The sequence below is a fragment of the Schistocerca cancellata genome, chromosome 9, assembly GCF_023864275.1.
Source record: "Schistocerca cancellata isolate TAMUIC-IGC-003103 chromosome 9, iqSchCanc2.1, whole genome shotgun sequence".
In the NCBI taxonomy this organism is placed as follows: Eukaryota; Metazoa; Arthropoda; class Insecta; order Orthoptera; family Acrididae; genus Schistocerca; species Schistocerca cancellata.
In genome coordinates, this window is record NC_064634.1 from 495,449,229 (window position 1) to 495,459,574 (window position 10,346).

The 10,346-nt window shown below is 36.7% G+C and overlaps 1 protein-coding gene across 1 annotated transcript in view; it reads left to right on the plus strand.

The window, feature by feature from the left end:
• Positions 1-10,346, plus strand: part of LOC126100203 (protein son of sevenless) — a 185,727-nt gene that overhangs the window by 172,650 nt on the left and 2,731 nt on the right. The window contains exon 25 of the mRNA XM_049910763.1: positions 5,776-10,346. This exon is cut by the window's right edge and continues 2,731 nt beyond it. Within this exon, the coding sequence (XP_049766720.1) occupies positions 5,776-5,954 (179 nt within the window). The 3' untranslated portion in view covers positions 5,955-10,346. The remainder of the gene's footprint in view (positions 1-5,775) is intronic.

Below are 10,346 nucleotides of genomic sequence, written 5' to 3' on the forward strand. Positions count from 1 at the left end.
GAAGAGGATGTAGATGAAGACAAAATGGGAGATAAGATACTGCGTGAAGAGTTTGACAGAGCACTGAAAGATCTGAGTCGAAACAAGGCCCTGGGAGTAGACAACATTCCATTTGAACTACTGATGGCCTCGGGAGAGCCAGTCCTGACAAAACTCTACCATCTGGTGAGAACGATGTATGAGACAGGCGAAATACCCTCAGACTTCAAGAAGAATATAATAATTCCAATCCCAAAGAAAGCTGGTGTTGACAGATGTGAAAATTACCGAACTATCAGTTTAATAAGTCACAGCTGCAAAATACTAACGCGAATTCTTTACAGACGAATGGAAAAACTGGTAGAAGCCGACCTCGGGGAAGATCAGTTTGGATTCCATAGAAATGTTGGAACACGTGAGGCAATACTGACCTTAAGACTTATCTTAGAAGAAAGATTAAGAAAAGGCAAACCTACGTTTCTAGCATTTGTAGAGTTAGAGAAAGCTTTTGACAATGTTAACTGGAATACTCTCTTTCAAATTCTGAAGGTGGCAGGGGTAAAATACAGGGAGCGAAAGGCTATTTACTGTTTGTACAGAAACCAGATGGCAGTTATAAGAGTCGAGGGGCATGAAAGGGAAGCAGTGGTTGGGAAAGGAGTAAGACAGGGCTGTAGCCTCTCCCCGATGTTATTCAATCTGTATATTGAGCAAGCAGTAAAGGAAACAAAAGAAAAATTTGGAGTAGGTATTAAAATTCATGGAGAAGAAGTAAAAACTTTGAGGTTCGCTGATGACATTGTAATTCTGTCAGAGACAGCAAAAGACTTGGAAGAGCAGTTGAATGGAATGGACAGTGTCTTGAAAGGAGGATATAAGATGAACATCAACAAAAGCAAAACGAGAATAATGGATTGTAGTCAAATTAAGTCGGGTGATGCTGAGGGAATTAGATTGAGACACTTAAAGTAGAAAAGGAGTTTTGCTATTTAGGGAGTAAAATAACCGATGATGGTCGAAGTAGAGAGGATATAAAATGTAGACTGGCAATGGCAAGGAAAGCGTTTCTCAAGAAGAGGAATTTGTTAACATCGAGTATAGATTTAAGTGTCAGGAAGTCGTTTCTGAAAGTATTTGTATGGAGTGTAGCCATGTATGGAAGTGAAACATGGACGATAACTAGTTTGGACAAGAAGAGAATAGAAGCTTTCGAAATGTGGTGCTACAGAAGAATGCTGAAGATAAGGTGGGTAGATCACGTAACTAATGAGGAGGTATTGAATAGGATTGGGGAGAAGAGAAGTTTGTGGCACAACTTGACTAGAAGAAGGGATCGGTTGGTAGGACATGTTTTGAGGCATCAAGGGATCACAAATTTAGCATTGGAGGGCAGTGTGGAGGGTAAAAATCGTAGAGGGAGACCAAGAGATGAATACACTAAGCAGATTCAGAAGGATGTAGGTTGCAGTAGATACTGGGAGATGAAGAAGCTTGCACAGGATAGAGTAGCATGGAGAGCTGCATCAAACCAGTCTCAGGACTGAAGATCACAGCAACAACAACAACAGCTGGTCCTGCTATTCAGTCCCAGCTAGTAATCTTCTTCACCCTGCTCAGATCCTCTTCCCTGAAGATTTCATGATTTAGCTGAAAAAGGAGCCCATTACTCACTTCAGACAGTTAAAGCATTCGTACCTCAAACATAGTAAAGCATTCATAACTCGAGTTCCATGATTTGAACCATATATTGTTAAATTTACCATTAATATGATGTACTTTACATTGAACTCCAGGCTTCTCCTCCTCCTCCTCCTCCTCCTCCTCCTCCTGCCTGGTCCATATACCATAGAGTAAGTCAGATACATTACATTTTACATAAATTTCATTGCTAATACAGGTTTTTTGGTATTAACACCTTCCATCAGCAGCTGCATGGAGTAACTCGTCCACCACAGCAAGTGATGACTTCCGTTCACCACTCTTGCCCATGAGAGGTGAACTTCTGCATATATTCTTGGCCCTGCATAAACAGAAACCTAGTGACAATGTTCTGCATCACTTTGGCTCAGTTAACGTAGCATAATAGTGTTCCTCTCCATATTCATATGAGTATCTTCCATTTCTCAAAGAGCCTAAGAAATGTCATGTTACACTACAGCGGTACCCATACACTTGATTATTGAAGTTTCCCCATTGCATGCAAATGTTGCACAGTGTTGGAAAGACTAGTTCTCAAGTATACTGATGTGGGGCATTATGGCCTAATATGTTTAAATGATCTTCGTCAAAACCCAAGGGTGTCCCTGAACATAGTCACCAGTGTCAAAAATATTCACCTTAAAACAAGAAAACCATTTTCTTGCGATGCTCTGTCTAATGCTATTGGTCCTATACACGGCACAAATGCTTCTGGCCCTTTCCGCTGTTGTAACCTCTGTATTGAACTCAAACAGAAAAATATTTCAGAAATATTCTGATTCCTCCACTTGGCACTCCATTTTCTAGTGTCCACAGCTCCACTCACTGTCTCCAAATGACAGTATGTAAACTTAAATAGCAGCAGTTAACTACAGATAAAAATTAGTCAGTACGTAAACCCATAGGAACCAGAATACCAACACGCAAAAACAAAAATGCTGCTAAGTTATGCAGAACCCAATTTATTATATTCATATTAAGTAATGCTATATACGATGTAAATGTCTATATACCATATGGCACTCCAGTAGGTGTGTAAAAACACACATGTATTCTAATGTACTGTCAAAATTTTGAAGGAATTGGTGAAGAACTTTCAGAGATTTTCAATTCTGTCCAAACATACATTTACATCTATATAAATAAAAATATAAATGTATGTCTGTTCAGAATTGTAAATCTACAAAAGTTCTTCAATGATTGCACAGTGTTGCAATTGAATATGTGCTAGTTTTTATATTTTTATTTTTATTATGTAAATAAATATGTGGCATGTAAAGGGTAAACATTATTACCAAAAATCTTGAAATTTCTTGCCCAATTTGCTTCAGGCAGTACTCAATGAACATATCGACAGACACATATTTTTAATATATAAGTATATGTGTAATACATAAAGGGAGATCGTTGCTACCAAAAATCTCAAAAAGTACTTGACCAATTTGCTTCAAATTTTTGTGTATTACTGTAATAATAAACGTTCGGACACACACACACACACACACACACACACACACACACACACACACACACACACACACACACAATTACTGCCAGGACTTGGAGATGAAGAATTTCACCACTCCATTGAAGCTTGCTTTCATTCAGGTTCATAAAAAATCGTCCAGTTTTCATCTCCTGTTAAGTATAGTGAAGAAATGCCTCCCCTTCAGCCATGTAATTTTGCAAAAGCTCCCTGCACGCCTCCTTTCTTTCATTCCTGAGGTCAACTTTTGTGCCACCAACATCAGTACGTCATGAAACAATATGGTGGGCTGGTCCAGCACCAGTGTTCATCGTTGCTGCAGTATCACTCAATGTAATATGCCTGTTTTCCTGTATCAGCTCATCAGCTCTTACAACATTTGTCGGTGACTGTACAGACAGTGTGCCCTGGAGAGTGGCAAATCCTCAACACTTGTTGCACCACAGTTGAACCTAACGTGCCCACTCGTACACTTGTGTTCATCTCAAAAACTTTCACCATATTGCACTGCCATAAATGAATTTCAGTTGGTTTCAACCTTTCAGCTAAAACAAATCTAATGACATTTCGCTGCTCCACATTGGTGCAAACCTGCTATGGTGCTGCCATTTTGTTTCATTTATTTCCAGCATCCTATTTGTGAGGTAGGTGTGCCAGGCCTACCTGATAAGTTCTTGGGCACCACCAAAAAAATAACAAAGAATCACAAGCTTTGTTGAAGTTTCATGTTTTTATACAACTTTTCCGGTTATTTATTGAATGGACCCTGTGCATTGATAAGTTTCATCAGTTTTGATGTATTTTATATTTTGATTTTCGAATCTTTTGTGGTGCACTTGGAGTGTTAGAGAGTGTCATTAAGCTCACTGGATTAATCTTTTCTGGTCTGACAGCATGCATACACAACATATCCTAACACTTTTAAAGTCAAATGCAATTGTGTACTTATTATATAGTATGTTATATGTTGATGTGGTTAAGAGCACGTGTATCAGGCACATATAAAATAGTTTCCATTCTAGCGCTATACTGTTTCTTGCTTTGTCCGATTTCAATATCGACTATTCCTTGACAAAATGCACACATACGAGTACCTTGCTTTCCCAGTGCAATCACTTCAGAAACATGAAATTCTCTGTATGAAACAAAGCACTTTTTATTTTGGAAAGAGTGTTACACACTGAGCTTTCAGCCAAAGCCTTCTCCAGAAAAGAAAAGAAAACTCACTCTCTCTCTCTCTCTCTCTCTCTCTCTCTCTCTCTCTCTCTCTCTCTCTCTCTCTCTCTCTCCAGCCACTCTGGCCAGAATTGTTCATTTTGGCGTGACCTGAACTCATAACTGGTTACAAATTTGTTAAATTTGACCAGCACAGTTTCATTTATAAATGGTTTATTCGCAGGATACAAAATTATTTAGTAATGAGACTAATTTCAGGGAGTTTTTACAAAAAATAAAAAAAATCAAGGATGTTTCAAAAACACCACTAAGTAGCCTTGTTACAGTAATTCCAGGGAACCAAGCAGGACATACAAGAGTCCTGCAAACGTTTTCAACAGAATGGTAAGGATGTTTCAATTTAAGTACAAGCATATATGAATTTTATGGCTCACTCAGCTCACAGGTACATCACAAGCCATTCTGTTGTTTTGCATATTGGAGATCAGTGCTGTTGGTCACCAGAGTTCTGGCAGTAAATGTATACTGATTAAAATTTTGGTGTTGTTCTGGGAGATGTCATTTCCTTAACCCAAATAGGCCTGTTAATGCCAAATACAAAGTGGCACCAAGCTATGTTTTTTTTAGGTCTACTGATTATTACATTTTTCGTCTCGAGTATATCTTGAGAATGTGTGTTTAATCTCGTGCATTCTTGTGACCAAATATCTATAACAATTTAGTTTTCTTCTTGAGTAGTGACTTTTTCGTATAAATTTATCAAAACAGCTTAAATTAAGTTTTGAAAAATAGATTGATTTGGAAAGCATTCAACATATGATGCACAGTGAGCGGAGTAAGCTATAAAATTCAAATCTGTTTCCACTTAAATTGTATTGAAAGTTACTTGATCTGGGGATAGTGTTGTGGCATCCCATTTAAAGTGCAGTGTTCCTATGATTCATCAGTACAGACTCTTCTGTTTGTTTTAGTGATGTTTATGAGTTTGAGAGTTTCTGTGACAGTCCTGTTGCTGATAGTGATGTGAAAATAATTATTATGTGCGATGAAAGTTAATTTTACATGCACATTTCAATTGCTTATTGTAACCAACCTCTTTGATTCTTGAGGACTTGTCAGTTTTGCAGTGAAGCAGCACAATTCTTACTTGATGTTATGAAGTAAAACTATGTATTGACTATTTCAGTCATGTGGCATTAGTGTACTGGTCAAAAAATTTGTGGTATTTGTCCATCATATGAAACTGCTTGTTTGCTGCATGCTTTCATTTTGAGGTGTGTTGTGTTGTTGAGGCTCACATAGGTTTGTTGTATCAAATACACAGCCCCTTCCATTGTGACTGCTCCATTTAGTGTACTAAATGTGTCACCAGTGTATGTCATGACACTACTATGTGTTACATACAGCCTCGTGTATGAAAATTGTTTCTGTTTCAGTATCCAGCATCAGCCACCAGGCATCTAGATCACTTCACAGTGACGAATGCTTAACTGGCTCACTGCCACGTCATCACAACCATCACACTGTCCATCGCACACCGCGCCTGCCACCCAGACCGATTGTCAACAGGCACATTCCACCACCCACATCATTTCATTTTAATAGTCAAAGCTAGTGCCTGCTTCTCACGGGGATGAAGTATTTGTATACGTACTAATTTATTTAAAGTGTTGGTGTATAAGAATATTTTGCTGACGACAGGTGGAAAATCCGTGAGTGGCTTTAATGTGACGGTGTTTGTGAACTGCAGCTATGTAGCCTTTATTTTTGCATAGAGCTTAAAAAAATACTACTACCATATGACTGTGAGCCATTCGTTGAAAGTTTGTGGTGAACTGTGTGCCTCTTGGTGGACTAGTTGATGGGTGTTGATGGGGACTTTCATATGTTACATTTTTCCACTGTGGTGACATCTGAGCAGGATTTTTGTGAAAGTCAAAGAATAATCCATAAAGTTAATGATGGCTGTGTGATTGCTGATATGTTATGAGACAAGTAAGATATTTATTTATTTCTGACAAGGCGGGTGGACACCAGTTAACTGGACCAAATGCTATAATCTGTCCAGCCATTCAGAGTTTGGGACGTATGGATAAGAATGTTGACAGTGTGTCTTGTTGCCTGACATAACCACCTGAGGAACCCAGACAAATTAAATGTCTATTTTTGCTAGCAACTTGTTCATATTTTGGACATTTTGTGTGATAGTTGAGTAGAACGGGTTTACGGACTAGGATAGTGTGTTTACAGTATTTAGAACTGTTAAATGGAATGTGTTTGTAAGAGTTATAGCCAGAGGAACAATGAATATAGTACAAATGTTTTCTATTGCTTCTGCTAAAGTAGAATTCTGTTAATATTTTGATTTGTTCCCTTACATAACCCCTATTTTCTATTATTAAGATTGGTGCACTATGCACAAGAATAATGTGTAATAGATGTATTCACAATTGGTGTCATTTTACCCCAAATCATATGTTGTTACCTTTTAGCTAAAACTGCATCTCCATACATCCTTTCAAGACTTTTTACAGTTTTATTTCATTGAAAAAAAAAAAAATCTCGATAGTGTTTAAAAACATTTTTTCGCTATCATTGTCTGGAAAGGAAATTGCCAGTGTTGAGAGTTTTAATCACCAAGGAAGCCTTAGGGTTTGTAAATTAAATTAGGATTTATTTTTCTTTGAAGACTTATTTGCGCACATGTTAAAATCCTGTCTATGTAACATTTATTCTCTCTCTCCTCTATGAAGTTGTGTGGAAAATGGAAGAGTAATGTAAATTGTATTTCAATTGTTTTCCTGTTTTACACATCTCAGGTGATTAAGTATTAAGAAAATGACATCACTTGCCTAATATAATTGGTTTGATGTAGCCTGTAGCAGGGTAACAGTTTCATCTTGTTTGCTATGTAGATGTTTTATACTGCATTTAAAGAAGAAAAATGTGTTTCATTATTGATTCCTTAAAAATAATTTTGTGGAACATTTGAATATATTTGCTGGTTTCAAGTTGGACATAATTTTCTGGACAATTCATAAATAGCTTAAAAAATTGCCTTATTTTATCATACATATATGTGAATAAGATAAAGTCTGATAATTTGAGTGCATCTTGGAATAGTGAAATGTTCATACTTCATCTTGAAGAATGTGGGCACAACAAATAGTGCTGCTACTCACTTGCCCCCCACCCCCTTGTTCCAAAAAAAGAAGCCACAGCTTGATATTGCCACCTAGTTATTTATGCATCGCAAACAAGTTTTATTTGTAGTATCTCTTTTTTTGAGAATACTGATGTGCAGGTATTTCGGGTGAGGTTGTGACAACAGACTTGCATGAAATTCAAGCTTGTTGATAGTAAAATCAGCACTTTTTAAACTAAAGATAATTATGTAACAAATACTGTCTTTTTATGGATTCTTGTGCAGAGGGGAAGTTGGAGCTCAAAGCTTGTGTGTGCAGTGTAATTGATGGGCATATCTTGTCTTCCTGAATGTCACGTGAATGAGTATTACTTGACATTCCACTTTACCCAAGTCATATTGTAGTTTCCTGTTAACATGCTACAAGAAAGATTGCATAAAAGATTTTTTAAGCTACATTCTTATGGTGTCAGATGCTTCAACAACAACTCGAGTGTACATATATTGTTGACTAAATTAAATGAAGTGTGTCAGTTCTGTTCTGATTCTACAATACAGCACCATTAATGGCTAGAGGCTTCATGCCTGATGCTGTTGTTAGGTTTTGAATGTAAATCAGAAGTTTGGTGCTCTGTTGTTCCTAGAATGTGAAATGAACACATTGTATATATTATCTAGTTTCTTATTATAATGCTCCATGAGTAAATTATATCAGTGTTAGAGGGGTGCTTCATGATATGTAGAAAAAAATTAAATGTACTGTAGTATTTCATTTGCCATGATGGAGTAAGGAGTGTGAACAATAATGCAATTTAAATTAAGTAAAACTTTTTTGAGTGAGTTTTCTTGGCAGCCAGTCATTTGCAGAACTTTTTACATTATGCACTTTCAGTTCTGTGTAATACGTGTTATTTTTTAGAGACTTGCAGTAATTTTATGTATGTGAAAAAGATGGGGACCATCTATGTGCCAAATACATTGTAGATTTCTATTTTCAATACTTTGTTTGTCTGAGGTGAGGTAACGTTTATGGCAGCTACATACAATACTGACCTGCAGTTTTTAAACATACTGTTATTTTGTCTGTTGTTAAGTTACACTTTATTTGATTACTTTGGGGGTGTAATGTTCCCTTTGTGTGCCATAATTTCAGTGATCTGTACGAACTGAGCACATACTCTCTATTTTGAAAGAATCATAGTATAAACTGAATGAAGCAGTAATGTAAGAATTAATTATGGTAATTGTGGTGTTGTAATTCTTACCCTTTTTTATGATACACAACAAACTTTTTTTGTGAGGCTTGTTATCTCCACGCTTTTCTGGACTACATCTTATCAGAGTATAACATGTGTAGCACCAATTTGTGCCCTGGATTTCTTTAATATTTTTCCATTCATGTATACGAGTTGAAGTTTCAGTGTTAATCAATCTTGATGTAGATGTTGCACGTATGTGCCACAAAATTATTGATTACTTATTGGGTAAAAATTTATTTTACATTGAAGTCTTTTGTACTAGTATTGAAAAACCTTGCTGTCACATTAATAGGGTAAAGATTTATTTCTTTAATTTGTCTCATTGTGATGTAAGCCATAGTGTGTTCTGATAAATAAGAACACAAGTCTGGATGTACAAGGAAATGTAGGGCAAACATGCCACAGCAAATCAGTTCTGCACCCAATAATTTTTTGTGGTGCTACATGCCACGTAAAGCTGAAGAATTATGAAAAACTGATCTTTTCATCCCAGACGTTTGGGTTCGAAAGATACTTGGGAAAGGTCTTGAATAGAAGACACACAGTAACAAAACAATTTTGTTGAAGCAGACAACTATGACTTGCATTACGGTATTGAAGAGGACAAATATTAAGATGCAAAAGTAGATTTAACAAAGATGTGGTACATATGTGACCAAAAAACCTTCCAGCTTATCATAAGCAATCGTTCTTTGTGTTTAGTGAGTGCATTAGTAGATCATTTGTTTTAAAAATGTTATTGATTTTTGTTGCCCTACTTATAGGCAACATCCTCTTTTCCTGTATTTTCTCATAGATTTTATTCCTTTAATCCTTCTGCTTATCTTCACCCTTCTTTCCATTTTTTTTTCTTTTCTTTGAGCAATACCATAACTCCTTCAGGCATTTTGACAAGTTTCATTTAATTTCTCCTGTTTTGTGAGCTAATTATTCTCGGAGAACTACACTGTTCTTTGTCATTTGAATGACTGGTACATACTGGTAGTAGTGTCTTTTCTTCCCTTCTCATTGTATCATCACATTGTCAATCCAGCCTATTGGTTGAGAAATCTCTGTTTGTGACACCTGATTTTTCTGGATTAACCCCCTCCCCCCCCCCCCCCTCCCTCCCTCCCTGTGCAAGCTACCTTTAGCTACAACTCCCCTCAAAAGGAATGAAGTTACTAATAGAAAGCAAACACGACCAAAGCTTGTAAGTAATGTGATTCTATTTTGTTTAAGTAAAATAGCTTTTTTGTTAATACATCAGTGTCGAACACTGCACGTTGATCGTTCTGACAGTGCGCAATGGATCTTTACCTTTCCAAAACATTATTTTGCAAACAGTTTCATAGAAAAGTGTTATGTGCATTCCTAATTACTGACTGATGAATGTAACTTACTTATGAAAGGTGAGATCTGAGCTGCCCTTGATTCAGTGTTTGCAGGTTTTACCTGCATTGGATCATATGTTTTCTGTGTACTGTGTTCTTAATCTTCAGAGTTGTTAAAATATTTATTTTGCTCCCAACCTGAATTACAGCAAAGCACTTCCAGCTGCCAGAAGTACATTGCACAGAGATTTGCCTTCATTAAATACAGCAATGTAGGTAAAGATAGATTG